Source organism: Brachyhypopomus gauderio, chromosome 5 (genome assembly GCF_052324685.1).
Source record: "Brachyhypopomus gauderio isolate BG-103 chromosome 5, BGAUD_0.2, whole genome shotgun sequence".
Lineage (NCBI taxonomy): Eukaryota > Metazoa > Chordata > Actinopteri > Gymnotiformes > Hypopomidae > Brachyhypopomus > Brachyhypopomus gauderio.
Window position 1 is genome coordinate 5171798 of NC_135215.1, and position 17437 is coordinate 5189234.

General features: G+C 46.3%; 1 protein-coding gene across 1 annotated transcript in view; it reads left to right on the forward strand.

The window, feature by feature from the left end:
- The first annotated feature begins 1667 nt into the window (after nucleotides 1-1667).
- Nucleotides 1668-17437, forward strand: part of LOC143514204 (scavenger receptor cysteine-rich type 1 protein M130-like) — a 30516-nt gene continuing 14746 nt past the window's right edge. The window contains exons 1-8 of the mRNA XM_077005119.1: nucleotides 1668-1779; nucleotides 2006-2317; nucleotides 3275-3574; nucleotides 3914-4222; nucleotides 11418-11717; nucleotides 11846-12154; nucleotides 12398-12700; nucleotides 13114-13422. Of these exons, the coding sequence (XP_076861234.1) occupies nucleotides 1722-1779; nucleotides 2006-2317; nucleotides 3275-3574; nucleotides 3914-4222; nucleotides 11418-11717; nucleotides 11846-12154; nucleotides 12398-12700; nucleotides 13114-13422 (2200 nt within the window). The 5' untranslated portion in view covers nucleotides 1668-1721. The remainder of the gene's footprint in view (nucleotides 1780-2005; nucleotides 2318-3274; nucleotides 3575-3913; nucleotides 4223-11417; nucleotides 11718-11845; nucleotides 12155-12397; nucleotides 12701-13113; nucleotides 13423-17437) is intronic.

Below are 17437 nucleotides of genomic sequence, written 5' to 3' on the forward strand. Positions count from 1 at the left end.
ATACAACACCACACCCACAGGACAAGCTGCTGCTGTAGACGGGGGCGACCAGTAGGGGGCCGCCGTATCGTGACAGTGTTGTGTTAAACGAAGCTCTCATCTGACAATATTACAGTAATCATATGCAACATCTCATATTTATTCATTTTATATCTGCAATTAAAACAGAAGCACACATTTTAAATGCAACAATATATTTTTGCTAGTTATTAAATTAAAACAAATAATTTAAATAAAATTAATGTTTGTTGTAAAAGGTCAGAACTATTTATTAGTCGTTTCATAAAAATACGCATGAAATACTAAAACCATATAACACAAATTATATTGGTGCTAATGTGTGTTTTTCGTGCTAAGTAATTTCACTGTACACAATTTCAATGTTTAGCCTTGTGAAACAGTGAGTGATATTCCGTGAGAGGTAAATGTACCGAGGCGTTCAATGTCATTGAAAAATATTTAAAAACGTCTATAATGTTGTATTATATGAGTACAATATAATCATTGTGCATTTTTCGTCCTCTACATTTATGCATATTTCAGGCATTGGGTCGTCTTTTATAATGGGTATTATAAAAGGGTTTCTGAGAGTTTGGATCGAATGGATAAAATATCCGGTGTTATTGAAAAACAGCTTTAAAAAGAATCACGTTTTCAGTACAAATTGTATGTCTTAAAACATATTAATACAAATATTAATTTGTAAAATGTATAAAAAAATGTATAAATTTGTTAGTTATTATTATGTATGTTATATTAAAATAAAGATATATAAAAAAGTAAAATTAGATCAAAATATTTATAATATTTTTTACTTCATTACATTTCCAGGTACATGGGAGAACGCAATAGTCGGCAGTGACGTCAGCTGTCATGTACACGGTCACTTGCGGGTCAAAAATAAGATTGCAGGATTTATGATCCTTTGCTGCCATCTTGTGGACAAAATCTGAAGAATCTCTACGTGTCTGTTTACGCTTAAGAGTCGAATAGTTTACGTAACTGGTAGATCTTTTACACATTAAATTTTAAAATGTGATGAATATGTGATTAGGGAATAATACTTTCTCTTCAACAATTATAGTTTGTTGAAGTTATTGTGCTTTCTGTATAACCAAATAATGAAAACAAATCCTCATGTTTCTCAGATTAGGCTTTAAATATGATATTCATTTCATTAATAATTGGATATAGTTTAATTTATAGTAATAGATTAGTTTAGTTTATTCTGAACAATAGTTTATTCCGAGTGACAATCCACTATTATACTGTAGTGCACAAACGTTGTTGTCATTGTTTAACTGTCAGTTATTAATCAGTGTTCAGATCATCTTTGTGCAGGTGGCATTGAAGCTGTATCTACACTGAGCGCTTCCTCTCTCTGAAATCAGCCTCCTGTATGCTGGTGACTTTCTCACCACACTCTCCTTAGTCAGACGCCTGTAAAGACGGGAGGTGGAGTTCTGTTCATCAGCGCTGACGTTCTTTTGATATATATGGAGTAAGTCAAAAAACCTCCTCTGATTTGACACTGAAGATGTTTGATGATTTCCCCTCTCTGTCTAATAAGGTTAATGTGAGTGTGATTGGTGGCTGTGGGGAGCTCTCTATCTCTCTCTAGGGGGCTGAGGGGACACAGTTCCTTCATTCTCTCTCGGGGAGCGGAGGTGAAGCTTGTGTTGTCTGCTGAATTGAACAGACTGTGTGCAGGACAGAGGGAGATGGACAGCTGTCTGACTTTAATTCTTCTGATGTCCACAGTCACATTCATCACAGCTCGTAAGTCTTTACTGTCAAATGTACACATTTGAGTACATAATCACATTATTTATATTGTTAAAGTTGCATGTTTGTATTGGAACACTGGTAAAAAATTACTGTAGTATCTTGAAATTTCTACCTCTGTGACTATACATATAAGAAAGCCAGAATAACTACTGTATACATTGCAAACTCTTATGTAATATGTATTTTTATTCTCACTCTACCTCCCTCTATTGTACAGACAGTGTGAAGCTGGTGGATGGTGGTAGTCGCTGTGCTGGGAGATTGGAGGTTCTCTATAGAGGACAGTGGGGAACAATGTGTGATGATGACTGGAATATGAGAGATGCTGCAGTGGTGTGTAGAGAGCTGGACTGTGGGGAGGCTGTAGATGTACTGGGTGGTTCTCACTTTGGACCAGGATCAGGACCAGTCCGGTTGAATGGAAGGTACTGTACTGGATCAGAATCTACGTGGGCCAAATGTGGAGCTGTTAAATTTTGGATCCTGCGTGAATGTAGTCATGATAATGATGCTGGAATGATCTGCTCAGGTAAACTGTGTTCATTCTCATTTTCAAATGTCTTTTTAAGTTTTTCTAAATTTTTTACTTTTCACATTTTAAACTTCCTTCAGAATTTAAATTTTACCTTGAATATTTTTTTATTTAAATGTATTAAATTATTTAAAGCGTCACTTTTTTGTGTCGTGTTTGGTGTGAAACTGCATTAAAGTTTTCTTTAATTGGTTTGGCATCTTAAAGATTTTTAAAAGAATAAAAATAAACTGTCACTGTACGGATGCCCCCTGTCTGCCACCTCCGTCTGCAGCAGCAGTATTTCATGTCCTGTTGTTGTTCAATTGTGTTCATCCCTCAGGTGGGTGAGGCCCATTAGGAAACCTGACACCTGAGGGACATTTGTCTGTCTATATATGTCTTGTCTTTGAACCAGTTGACTGCTGGTTATTGCATCCTTCATTTGGATTAGTTCATGGGTTTTGAGTTATTGCACTTTATTCATTAAATCCTCCCTTTTCCCCTGAGATTGGAGTGATTGCTTCGTTTTTATTTGCACTCTTCGCCCATCACATAAACAGATTAGGTGTGTCCAAAGGTTGTGTGTATATATGTGTATATAGATATATCACACGATCAGTTTGAGCTGTGATATGTATTCATGTGTGTGTATGTAGAATCACCCTGGGAGGTGGAGTTCCCACTGGGTTGGCCAGGAGGCAGCATGACGTGCATGTTGTATTCTGCAAACATAACAGCACAAATTACAAATTTGTGAAAATGTATTAATCCACTGACATACCAGTTTTGTTGTCTGTGGAATAAGATAATTGTTATACATACTCTGTGCAGAGAGAAAGGGATGGCTTGTACAGAATAGCAAAAAGCTAACAGACAGTAACAAGGAAATGAAAAGTAAAAAAATCATGAAATGAAAGAAATGTGAAAGCATGAATAAAGTTCACAAGCTTCCATGGTTTTGTGTTTTGTTAGGAGTGAGGCTGGTTGGAGGTTCTCGCTGCTCTGGGAGAGTGGAGGTGCTTCATGGGACGTCCTGGGCCACAGTGTGTGATGCTGACTTTGACCAGCAGGATGCAGAGGTTGTGTGTAGAGAGCTGGGCTGTGGGCTTCCTGTGGAGGTGCTGGGAGCAGCTGCTTTTGGCAGAGGGGAGGGCCAGATGTGGACAGAGGAGCTTCAGTGTAGAGGCAACGAATCTGACATCTACTCATGTTCAACATCTTCACTCAAACACAGTTGCTCCCATGACAATGATGTTGGTCTGTTATGTGCTGGTAAGAAGTACGTTTAACATAACTAATTTCTTTATCCCCATACACATAAAGTAAACCTCAACACTCTTCACATTTCAAAGTTTATATTTAGAAATTGTCTTCTATGAAAATGCAATTTACTTGTTTTATATATTATCTTATTTTTACTTTGAATAAGTTTAAATTTCTTTTCTTTAATTTGAAAAAATGTCAGATGAGAGATAATATGTACTTAAATATGTATTTTAATATGTACTTTAAAATGTCTAACATTTCAATTAAAAAATGTACATTTGTGGTTGATGTATGATTGAAGGCAAAACTTTCCTATCGCTTACTTTCAATTTCTTTGGTGTACAGGCAGTGTGAGGCTGGTGGATGGTGGTAGTCGCTGTGCTGGGAGAGTGGAGGTTCTCCATAGAGGACAGTGGGGAACAGTGTGTGATGATAACTGGGATATGACAGATGCTGCAGTGGTGTGTAGAGAGCTGGACTGTGGGGAGGCTGTAGATGTACTAGATGGTTCTCACTTTGGACCAGGATCAAGACCAATCTGGATGGATGATGTGGACTGTAGTGGATCAGAGTCTACACTGAAGAACTGTGGATCAGCAGGATGGGGTAAACATAACTGTAATCAAACAAAAACTGCTGGAGTCATCTGCTCAGGTAAGATGCTCTGCATATAACATCTCTAATTAATGAAATTCACAGCTATGTGTGTCAGGGCTGGCTCGGATGCGACTCTCCAGACTCTTAATTAATTTCTTAATTAATTACATAAATGTACTTAAACAAGACTTATCATCCCCTCACCATTTCAGCCAACAAAAAAGCTGAAAAAAGAATATAACCGGGGATTTTGGCGAAACTGGTATGAAGGGAAAACGTGGCTAGCAGGCTGTGATGTAGCGCGCGCCCTGTTCTGCTTTCCCTGCAATCTGCTCCATCCTTAACGCTGTTGCCCATACTCTAAAATGCAACACCTAAAATAAAATGCTGTCTGAGGAATACAGAAATGATTGTGAGTGGGAAAAATTCACTTTTAATTAATGGTAAATCTCTTCATGTTTAAAGTTGTTTATGAGGGCAAATTGAGAGATAACAATTTTTGTTGACCACAGTTAATAGTTCAGTCATTGTGTAGAGCTTTAACCAAGATTATATTTACAAGATATATCGGTGCACAAATACTGTACAGTCTATAATGTAAAGAGAAATATATATTTATCATTTTCATGGGTTAAGTCACTGTTTTTTATTTACCCACTGAAATGGTCACCTTGGATGTCATCACAACAATTGCGCCCCCTGAGATATTTGTCAGAGGCCGCCACTGTAGTCTATATTTAAACATTTTATCTAAAGGGGCAGAAATACAATTCATAATGACAGCATCTTGCAGAGCTTGCTTACAATGAAGTTTGCTATTTTCGTGTAAAATAATACATTTTTTATTTAATAGCGCCTTTCTAACACTCAAGGACACTTTACAATTCAACAGCAAGAACAATAAATAAATTCATACATAAAATACAAATAAGAGAAACAATTAAAATATGACACAGTAAAAACATGGATCAGTTAAACATTAAAAGCAACTTGGGTGAGTCTTTAATGAGGATTTGAACTGTAGAAGTGAGTTTATATTCCTTATGTCAGGTGGCAGGGAATTCCAAAGTCGGGGAGCAGAGCGACTGAAAGCTCTACTCCCCTTGGTGGTGAGACGGGCAGAGGGGACAGTCAGGTGAATAGAGAAGGAAGATCTGAGAGTGCGAGATGGAATAGCGACAGTGAGAAGATTAGAGAGATAGGGTGGGGCGAGGTTATAGATGGCTTTGAAAGTGAGTAGAAGGATTTTATAGTCTATACGGAACTTGATTGGAAGCCAGTGGAGCTGAGACAGTACAGGAGTGATGGTGGAATGAAGGGGTTTTTGTGATGATACGGGCAGCTGAGTTTTGAACCAATTGAAGCTTATGGAGAGATTTGTGTGGAAGACCAAAAAGCAGGGAATTGCAATAGTTGAGGCAGGAAGTGACGAGGCTGTGCACGAGGATGGCAGAGGAATGTGGGTTGAGGGCACAACGAAGGCGACTGATATTACGTAGATGAAAGTAGGCGGACTGGGTAATTTTATTGATATGTGATTTAAACGATAAAGAGTTGTCGAGGATGATACCCAGGCTTTTTATCTGAGAGAAAGGGAAAATGATTCTTGTTTAAGTACATTTATGTAATTAAGAGACGATAAAATGTAAAAACAAACATCTGTCATCTTTTGGCTCGCGGACACCAACAAAAGAAGAAAAGAGAGCGCATCAGCGTTGTTTACGTAGCATTCGTAAAGCGCTCGTGCCTGTGAACAGAAACTGAAATAGTGCCCTCTGTGGTCACAAAACTCGACGGTCACAGAATCTGGTGTAACACCGGCATTTGGATCCACTTTCTTTCAGTGATATCACGCGGTGGCGGTGCTTACTGTTTCGGTGAGACACCGCGTTACAGTGTGTCCCTATACTTTCAATAATCAGTGATAATTTTGTCAATTATGTCTTGTATGTTCATAGTGTATATATTCTTGTACATAAATGTTTGCTCTTTTTTGCTGTCATAAAAGACAAATGGATCAACCCCACTCTCAGGAACAGCCGCTAACATAATCAGGTTCACCTGTTGTGCCACCACGCCCACATTCCACGCATACTTAAACACCAGGGGTGAGTTTCTCGAAACATTCTTAGCGCTAAGTACTTCTTAACCTCATACGTTTCATATGAGGTTACGAAGTACTTAGCGCTACAAATGTTTCGGGAAACCCACCCCAGGACTGCACTTCCTGGTTGCAAAGTATTGCCTCTGTATGTTGTTGCATACAGAGCGTTTATTCCTGTCTGTCTTCCCGTGCACCGAACTCTGCTTGCTCCCTAGACCACGTTTCCCACGTGATTCCTGGATACTTCTTGGACTCTGACCTCGCCTCTCGACCCCGGACCATCCTGAACACCGCTACTCCGCTACAGCCCTACACCAGCATAACACCGCTGTGTTTTCTACGTGGCTCGCTGTACAGAGTTGTATTAATAAAAATCGATAATTTCCGCATCAGGATCTTTCTCTGCGTGCTCCATTCATTACAGAATTCTTCGCCACGAAAATGGATCCTGCGGAAACTCAGGCTCACCTGGTTCACCTCGAGGCGACTATCACAGCTATGACAGAGCACATTCGACAGCTCACCGAGACTGCCTGCAACCAAGAGACTGCGCTCCGTGCCCTCTCTGAGACCATGCAGCAGAACGCCCAAAGTGCCAGCCCTGTGATGCCTGCCCCCTTGACCACTGCTATGCTCCCCGCTAACATCCCAGTGGCCGTGCCGGAACGGTATCATGGCTTTCCGGAGCGTTGTCGAAACTTTCTAATGCAATGCTCAATGTACATCACATACCACCCAGCCCAGTTCCAGACAGATCGTCTAAAGGTGGACTCTATGCTGTCCTTCCTGACCGGAGAGGCAGGAACCTGGGTTACTGCTCTTTGGAGCAGTGGAGATCCCTCCCTGGATTCCGAACGCTGCTTCTCGGAGCTGCTCCGATCCGTCTTCGACCACCCGGCTGCTGGACGCAATGTCGGTACCCAGTTGTGCGAGATCAAGCAGGGGAGACGCAGTGCAGCAGATTATGCCTGAGAGTTCTGTACGCTGGCTGCTGGTAGTGGCTGGAGTGAGACTGCCCTGAAGACTGTATTGCGCCGCGATCTGAGAACGGATCTGCAGGTTGAGCTGGCCTATCGAGGCGAAGAGCATTCTCTTTCCGAGTTCATACAAGCAGTAGTGAACGTAGATAAACTGCTCACTACTCACCGTCCCATGTCAGTAGGTGCACGCCCGTCCACTCCCTCCAACCCGTCGTCTCGTTTCTCAGGAGAAGGAAATTGTGATTACCCCGAGGCTATGCAGCTGGGCCAGTCTCCACTCACTCCCGGGAGAGAGCTCGTCGTATGCGCGAAGGACTCTGCCTCTACTGCAGCGAGGAGGGTCATTTCCGTGACCGATGCTCCACACGACCTCCTCGTCGCTGCGGGAGCTCCCCCTCACAAATCAAAGTAAGACCACCATTACTTTCTCTTTGTGACAGTTCCCAACTTAACCTACCTGTACAGCTCACCTGGGGGGGTATTACCCACAGCTACTCTGCATTAGTCGACTCAGGCGCAGGAGGAGACTTTCTCGATAGCGAGTTGGCTAAATCGTTAAATATTCCCGTTGAAGAAGTAGATCCCCCTTAAGAATAAATTCAGTAAGTGGACAACCCATAGGTACTGGAGTAGTTAATCTACGTACCAAGCCTTTACTCCTCCGTGTCGGGCTGCTTCACTCAGAGATGAGGCAATTCTATCTGGTCTCTGCCCCTCATGATTCAGTGATCCTCGGTTTTCCCTGGCTGAGAGAACACGACCCGGTCATTTCCTGGCAGAAACGGGAATTAGTAGCATGGAGACCGCACTGCCTACAGAATTGTGTTCACTTACCCCTTCGCTCCTTGACAGTCGAGAGGCCTGATACGCCCCTCTCTGATGCGGTCCCTGAGCAGTGTAGAGAATTTACAGACGTGTTCAATAAGGAGCGTGCTAGTCTGCTCCCTCCCCACAGACCCTGTGACTGTGCCATCGTCCTCCGTCCCGGGGACAGATGCGCTATCCCGTCCAGAGGATGCTGCCATGGAATCGTATGTCAGTGAGGCTCTACAGAAGGGGTTCATTCGCATGTCTACGTCTCCCCGCGTACCCCCTGCCTTTCATATCTGCCTCACAAGAACGGTTGATGGGGGCTACGGTTTTCACGAAGCTTGATCTCAGGAGTGCTTACAACATGATCAGGATTCGCGCTGATGATGAGTGGAAAACAGCCTTCGTCACCGCCAGGGGGCACTACAAGTATCTGGTAATGCCATACGGGCTGTCGAATAGCCCGTCAGTGTTCCAGGCTTTCATGGACGACATATTCCGGGACATGCTTGATAAATACGTGTTCGTGTACATAGATGACATCTTAATCTATTCCCCCTCTGTCCAGGAACACATACAACACATTTCTTCGGTCTTACAGCGTCTACGGGAAAATGGCTTATACGTGAAGACAGAGAAATGTGAGTTTCATGCACCTGCCGTCTCCTTCCTCGGCTGTACCCTCTCACCAGGACGCATCAGCAAGGACGACAACAAGGTGGAAGCCGTCACTAACTGGCCAGTGCCCCGCTCCGTCAAGGATCTCCAGTGTTTCCTAGGATTCGCCAACTTCTGTCGTTGATTCATCAGGGGTTTCGGTTCGGTGGCAGCCCCCCTTACCAACCTCCTGAAAGGGGGAATGAATCGCCACTTCACGTGGACGCCTATAGCGGATTGAGCATTCAACACGCTGAAAACCGCGTTCACCAGCGCCCCCATACTACATCTTCCGGACCCAACATTAGCTTTCATAGTCGAAGTCGATGCATCCGACGTAAGTGTGGGGGCTGTTCTGTCGCAGAGACAAGGCAATCCGCCCAAACTGTTCCCGTGTGCCTATCTCTCCAAGAAGCTGAAACCGGCCGAGGTGAATTACGACGTAGGTGACCGCGAACTCTTGGCCATGAAACTGGCTTTCGAACACTGGTGGCACTGGCTAGAGGGAGCGGAGCACCCAGGTGTACACGGATCACAAAAACCTAGAGTACATCAAATCCGCTCGGGCGCTCAATCCCCGACAGGCTAGGTGGGCACTGTTACACTATCGACCAGGATCCAAGAACACCAAGGCTGACGCATTATCTCGGATTCATGAAAAGATGCCGAGTAGCAAAACACCTGACCGCATTCTCGGGGAATCCTGCTTCATAGACCTCATCCGGTGGGACATCCAGGATGATCTGGAAGAAGCGTTTCGCGCCGACCCAGGCCCCGATGATAAACAATACGTCCCGGTCCCGCTCTGGGAACGTCTCCTCCAACTCGCACAGAAATACTGGTGGCCGTCTTGGGAGGAAGACATTCGCGACTATGTACTCGCCTGTGCTGTAGATGTGCCGTCTTATCCCACATCCTAAACTGCCCACTGCAATGGAGACAGCCTCAGACGTATTCCACTACATTTTCCGAATATATGGATTACCCGAGGATATCGTGTCGGATAGAGGCGTGCAATTCACCTCCCGTGTCTGGACTCAATTCTGTAAGTTACTTGGGATAACTTCCGGATACCACCCCCAATCTAATGGAGAAGTGGAGCGGTACAACCAAGAGCTAGGTCGCTTTCTCCGCCAATACAGCTCTTCTCAGAAGAACTGGCATAAATATATCCCCTGGGCCGAGTACGCACGCAATTCCATCATACATTCATCCACCAAACTGACTCCCTTCCAGTGTGTATATGGCTACCAGCCCCCATTCTTCCTTTGGGATAAGACCCCCTCTGATGTCCCCGCTCTAGATGACTGGTTGAAAAACAGTCACCCGCGCCTGGGAGCTCGCATACGTGCAGCTGCGGCGCGCACTCCACACCCGCCGAATGAACGCTGACCGCCATCGTCTACCCGCTCTCATCTATCACCCCGGTCAGAGAGTGTGGCTTTCCACTCGCAACCTGAATCTCCCCCAGCCTTGCCACAAACTCAAACCTCGATACATCGGGCCATTCAAGATCCTTCGCAGAATAAACACAGTCTCCTATCAGCTACTACTACCCCCACAATACCGCATCCATCCTGTCTTCCACGTTTCCCTCCTGAAGCCTGTTCATTACAGCCCCATGTCGGTAGCCCCGGTACAGGATCGCCCCCCCCGAGCCCCTGGACATAGACGGTCGACCAGCTTACATAGTGCAGGAATTGCTGGAATCACGACGTCGGCGTGGGGGTCTCCAGTATCTTGTTGACTGGGAGGGCTATGGCCCCGAGGAGCGGGCCTGGGTGCCCGTGCACGATGTCCTCTGCCCGTTGCTCATTGGTTTGCCGATTTTCACCCAAACACCCACATTTCCCTGCCCCCCTGGGGTTTTGGCCGACCGCCTTCGAGGTGTGGAGCGTCTAGAGATGCTCCGTTGCGGGGGGGCAGGGGGGGTGTAATGTCAGGAACAGCCGCTAACATAATCAGCTTCATCTATTGTGCCACCACGCCCACATTCCACGCATACTTAAATACCAGAACTGCACTTCCTGGTTGCGAAGTTTTGCCTCCATGTTGTTGCATACCGAACGTTTATTCCTGTCTGTCTTCCCATGCACCAAACTCTGCTTGTTCCCTCGACCACGTCTCCCGCCTGATCCCTGGATACTTCTCGGACTCTGCCCTCGCCTCTCGACCCCGGACCGTCCTGACCACCGCTACTCTGCTACAGCCCTACACCAGCATAACACCACTGTGTTTTCTACGTGACTCGCTGTACAGAGTTGTATTAATAAAAATCGATCATTTCCGCACCAGGATCTCTCTCTGCGTGCTCCATTCGTTACACCCACATTAACTAGTGCAATATATTGCCATTAATCTGTGTAATCCAGACATCCCAAGTCTCCCTGAAGCTGCGGGAGTCTCCCGCATTTCGGTAGTGGCTCCCTGATACCTGCGAGTCACATATAATCTCCCGGAATTCAGAACGAGTGCCCTAAGAGTGCACTGCACACAAACGCGCACACAGGCGAGACTTTTTTCTCTAATTGCGTGTGGGAAGGAGAGAGAGAAAACAGAGGGTTCTTATTGGCCTCTGCAGAGTTACCCCCCCCCCCACCCCCCCTACACCCTTACTTACACTCGCCATTCCCATTGAAATCAACTTTTGCAACTTGGGATGTCTAAAAAGTTACATTTGTCTCCCCTGTAAATATTTAAGGTGTCAGACTGGTTGGAGGTTCTCACTGCTCTGGGAGAGTGGAGGTTCTTCATGGGAAGACCTGGTCGACACTGTGTGATGCTGATTTTGACCAGCAAGATGCAGAGGTTGTGTGTAGAGAGCTGGGCTGTGGGCTTCCTGTGGAGGTGCTGGGAGCAGCTGCTTTTGGCAGAGGGGAGGGCCAGATGTGGACAGAGGAGCTTCAGTGTAGAGGCAACGAATCTCAGATTTTCTCCTGTTCAACATCTTCACTGAGAAACAACTGCTTTCATGACGGTGATGTTGGACTAATTTGTAGGGGTAAGAACTCAGACCTTTAACATGTAAGTTTTGCAGGATTGTAACATTCTCTCTATCACTTTTACACATCTAATGTTTTACTTATTTTGTCCATATCTCAACCTCTTTCTTTCTTTCATTCTGTACAGACAGTGTGAGGCTGGTGGGAGGTATCAGTCCTTGTGCTGGGAGAGTGGAGGTACTCCATAGAGGACAGTGGGGAACCGTGTGTGATGATAACTGGGATATGAGAGATGCTGCAGTGGTGTGTAGAGAGCTGAACTGTGGGGAGGCTGTAGATGTACTGGGTGATTCTCACTTTGGACCAGGATCAGGACAAATCTGGATGGATGATGTGGACTGTAGTGGATCAGAGTCTACACTAAAGAACTGTAGTTCAGCAGGGTGGGGTAAACATAACTGTAACCAAACTAAAACTGCTGGAGTCATTTGCTCAGGTAAGATGCTATAAACGTCAATATAAATCTCGGAGAATATGGTTTACTGCTCAACATTAATTAATTTCCTTTCATTCATTATTTATGTATGTAAAAATATAGCCATGTGGAAATGTTTATAATTGCATTCAAAATGTCCAGTACATTTAAGTGTTAATACTTGTCCATCAAATACATAACTTTTATTAATCCTAATCATTATAAAATACTGAATGTCTTTTAATCCCTTCGGTAATATTTTAGGAGTCAGGCTGGTTGGAGGTTCTCGCTGCTCTGGGAGAGTGGAGGTGCTTCATGGGAAGACCTGGTCCACATTGTGTGATGCTGACTTTGACCAGCAGGATGCAGAGGTTGTGTGTAGAGAGCTGGGCTGTGGGCTTCCTGTGGAGGTGCTGGGAGCAGCTGCTTTTGGCAGAGGGGAGGGCCAGATGTGGACAGAGGAGCTTCAGTGTAGAGGCAACGAGACTGAGATTTACTCCTGTCCAACATCACCTTCTCTCAAACATGACTGTTCCCATGACAATGATGTGGGACTAGTGTGTGCTGGTAAGAACTGCATCACTCGATTACGTTTCCCCTGACAATAATCATGCAAGTTATTTAGGATTTAATGAATCAAATTATGACTGATTTATCATTTTAACATTTTCTCTATATGATTCGTGTTAGTCAGAATTAATTTGCAGTGTTGTATTTCTCTTGTTGCCATGGTGCGAGGGTGAGGCAGGATGCCAAGATGAGAGCAGCGTGAACAGCAGTTTTATTATTATCTTTAGCAATATTCCTTCTAGATCAACAACATACTCAAAAAACAGGGTCTGACAAGGCACAACAAAAGAAACAATGCTGATCAAGAGGAGACCTTAAATAGTACAGTAAGAGTCCCAAACAGCTGACACATCTGCTGAATTAATAATCATTGCATTCTCTCTCTCGCTCTCCCTCTCTCTCATGTACAGACAGCGTGAGGCTGGTGGATGGTGGTAATCCGTGTGCTGGCAGGGTGGAGGTTCTCCATAGAGGACAGTGGGGAACAGTGTGTGATGATAACTGGGATATGAGAGATGCTGCAGTGGTGTGTAGAGAGCTGGACTGTGGGAAGGCTGTAGATGTACTGGGTGATTCTTACTTTGGACCAGGATCAGGACCAATCTGGATGGATGATGTGGACTGTAGTGGATCTGAGTCGACACTGAAGACCTGTGGATCAAGCAGAATGGGGGTTAGTGACTGTCGTCATGGCAAAGATGCAGGAGTTATTTGCTCAGGTAAATTATACTAATCTTTAATTCTATATACATAATCTTGTTGGCATATTAATATATAGCTACTTAAAATATGGTGGTGTGGAAGGTAGAGGCCGTAGACAGGTCCATGTCAACTGACAGCAGGCTTTATTCTCGCCTCAACAGTGAATTGCATCAGGAAGGGAGCAATTACACAGCACTACTCTCACACGTAACACAAGGGCATAGCATCAACATGATGACATTACACACACATAGTAGGGAGACTCATAAATGCACACATACATAAAATGATAAGGGACGACTTAAACTAACAACATACATGATCAAGAATAACAAACACCAATATTACGAAACATGGCAACCTCTGAGCATGCTGCGGTCTGGCTGATGCGGCCACGGGGGAAGTATCGGGAGGAACAACGGGGGGAACAAGGATGGGGGACAACGGGGAGAGTCCGGGAAACGTCCAGTGTCCAACAGTTTCTGGCAGTAAGGTGCTAGGTGGTCGTGGTGCACTAATGAGGTACTGCCGGCCCCAACAGATCCTGTACACAACGTCCCCCAGGCATGAGAGCACCCTGCAAGGTCCCACCTGACTGCTGACTGCAGCTTGGGGTACAGTCCTTTCTTCAGCTGGGGGTTGTATAGCCAGACATCAGAGTCTACTGGCAAGGGAGCGCCGTAGCGGCGCATGTCATATGCCAAGGTTATAATAGTTTTGGATTTTTCATTTTAGTTTAGTTTTTATTTAATTGTGACTCCTTTTTTCTAATTCAGTTAGTTTTAATTAGTTTTTAAATTTTTTAAAGCTTAGTTTTAGTTTAGTTTTCATTAGTTCTGTGACGCGTGGGCAGGGCGAAGGACGAGACACGGGAATCCTTGCTTTCGAGGCAGACATCACTTTTAATAACAAATAGAGATTGCGCAATAGCGCACGAGCAACACACTCGATTCACACAACGTGCAGACTTAGACAACGACGAGCACAGGACACTGCGCGAGCACACATTAAATAGACAAACCACATTAGCCCCACGTGAGTATGAGACGATTCACAGGTGATACACATTATTGTTCCACAGACGCAGACAAATCACGTGGACCACGTATACACACGCCCAAAGGGGAGGGGCCGGGGTCCTCAACGTGACAGACGCCCCCTCCAAGGGCACTACCCGTCCCGGGGTGCCAACAGGACCGAGTGCCCCGAACCCACGACGATGGGTGGATCCGACGCGCTCAGTCCTGCGTCTGGGAGGTGACTGCCCTTGGCGAAGCGTCCGTCACGAATCGCCTAGCACACCCTCCCTAGAAAGACGGGGGAAAAGACGTTAGATACACTAAATGGAACATTCACAAACACACACACAGGCACGCTTACACATAGTGGCACAAGAGGGAAGAATGGGTTAGGCACACAAAGGGGAAGACTAACAAACACTGGTACACACACACACAACATTGGCGCCAGGCTTCGCGCCAGGAGGAGAGCGAGTAGGGGAGAGATATCAGGAGCTGCTGGCACTGCGTTGGGCAGTCCTCCTCTTGCCTTCGCTGCGAACCCTCCGCCGGGTGCAGCGCGGCTGGCGGACGTGCCAGGTGCAGCGCGGCGAGCAGACGTGCCAGGTGCAGTGCGGCGGTCGGACGTGCCGGGTGTAGCGCGGCTGTAGGACGTGCCGGGTGCAGCGCGGCGGTAGGACGTGCCGGGTGCAGCGTGGCTGTAGGACGTACCGGGTGCAGCGTGGGGGAGCTCCTCCTCATACTCCATCAGCTCCTCCTCACCCTCCAGGACCCCTTCCATGGACTCAGCCGGGCTCTCACCCCGAGAATAGTCCATGGGGCTGGCCCTGGAAGGTCCGGAGGATGCGGTCTCTCCAGGAGTCCTCCTCCCTTTAACGGTTCCCACGGAGGCGGGAAGGCTCTCCTCCTCGTCCTCCATGTAGGAGCCGCTCTCGGATATTCTCGAGCCCACGGACGGGGAATAGTCCTCTGCGCCGTACTCCACTGTGGACCTGTCGTCCTCCAAAGGAGGGTAATGGTCCCGCTCCTCTTCACCTTCCTGGACCTTGGGAGAGAGACCCACAGGCGGAGGGAGGTAGTCCTCCCCCTCTGACTCCTGCTCCTCCTCCTCTTCGCCGTAGTCTATGGTGGTGTCGGTGTAGACGGAGGGAGGGTACTCCTCTTCCTCCTCCCCCTCCCCAACATAGTCCACCGTGGGAGCGGAGTAGATGGATGGAGGGTACTCCTCCTCCTCCTCTGACTCCTCCTCGGAGTCCCCCTCCCCGAATTCGCTCTCTGGGGTGGACTCCGTAGCACCGAAGATGCAGGAGTCCACCCTCAGAGGCGAAAGGGCACGTGCTGGAGGGGGGCGTCGCTGGCGCTCATGCCAAATCCGCACCACCCCCTCGCGAAGTTCCTTGGCCAACTCGGGGTCCTGCGTCCTCCGTGCCGCAGCCAGCTGGAACTCGCAGACGGGATCCTGCTCCAGCTGTTCCTGCGTCGGTGGGTCCTCCTCCTCTCCAAGCTCGCCCTCTGGTGGCGATGCCTGGTAGAACTCCGGGACGCTCACTCTTATGGGCGAGCTTTCCCGGGAAGGTGCGGGGTGCCTCTCTCGCCACACTCGGACCGCAGTCCGGTGGTACTCCTCCTTCAGCTTGGGAATAGTGGTTTCCCGAGCCACGCAGAGCAGGTAGGAGCACTCCGGGTCCTCCATGAGCTGCGTCCGAGTCGGCGGAGCTTCACGGCGTGGGGGAGAAGATGAAGAGCGGTGATGCCGCTTACTGGGCTTCTTGCCCTTCTTCGGCTTCCCTTTGTAGCCTGGCATTGTTAGGGTGTCTCTGACAGCTCATCGTTCTGTCGTCGTTCTGTGATGCACGGGCAGGGCGAAGGACGAGACACGGGAATCCTTGCTTTCGAGGCAGACGTCACTTTTAATAACAAATAGAGATTGTGCAATAGCGCACGAGCAACACACACGATTCACACAACGTGCAGACTTAGACAACGACGAGCACAGGACACTGCGCGAGCGCACATTAAATAGACAAACCACATTAGCCCCACGTGAGTACGAGACGATTCACAGGTGATACACATTATCACACGACATAGCCATCACCACGGAGTTCCACAGACGCAGACGTGGACCATGTGTACACACGCACAAAGGGGAGGGGCTGGGGTCCTCAACGTGACAAGTTCTAGTATTAGTTTTAGTTTTTTTATACTTTGGGTTATTGTCAGGTGCAGGATTCAAAAAGTTCAAAGTAAATATTCTGTAATAAAAACTCATCAAAAGATACCATTTTTAAAAATTGTTGAAGAACCAACAGTCCACAAGCCTTAAGTGCAAAATGTGTAATATTGCTGCTGAAAATTGCCAGACTAAGGACAGACACGAACATAGGAGCGTAACCCTATTTTGGTTCGTGTGAAAAGCCAAATATCCAGTCTCAACACATTTTTCTGCATATTAACTAACTAGCAACTATTTGATCACTGGTGAAAATGGTCCATTATTGTTCCCCTTCCCGGTGCTACCCAGCTGGGATGTTACTTCTCTTTCGGCGGAGCTACTCAGAGGCTTGCTTGTCATGGTACTGGCAGTTAGCCCTATTGTGTGAGCTTTGAGATTCGTAGGGTTTTTCCTCTTGAGAACTACTCCATATATTTTATCACCTGTTTTTTCCACTACAAGACATGTAGTCTTTCTCGTAGTCATATAAAAAAAATCCCATACAGGACTCGCTGTTTTCTCCCAACTTTTGTTGTCGTAATTTTGCAGGGTAGCATGGTGAGCAGGAGCTAAATAAGAAACAATGTGACGGACCATGAGGTGCCGTACGCTTCTGCCAGCTAATATAAAACTTCTAGTGAAAAAAATCGATTTTATATCAGTCCACACTACTTATAAATAAATTGACAAACACGAAAACGAAGGGTATCCTATATGTAATATCAGAACGTTTTAGTTAGTTTTCTAAACATGCAATATAGTTACTGTTAGTTATCATTTTTTTTCTTTTAATTACCG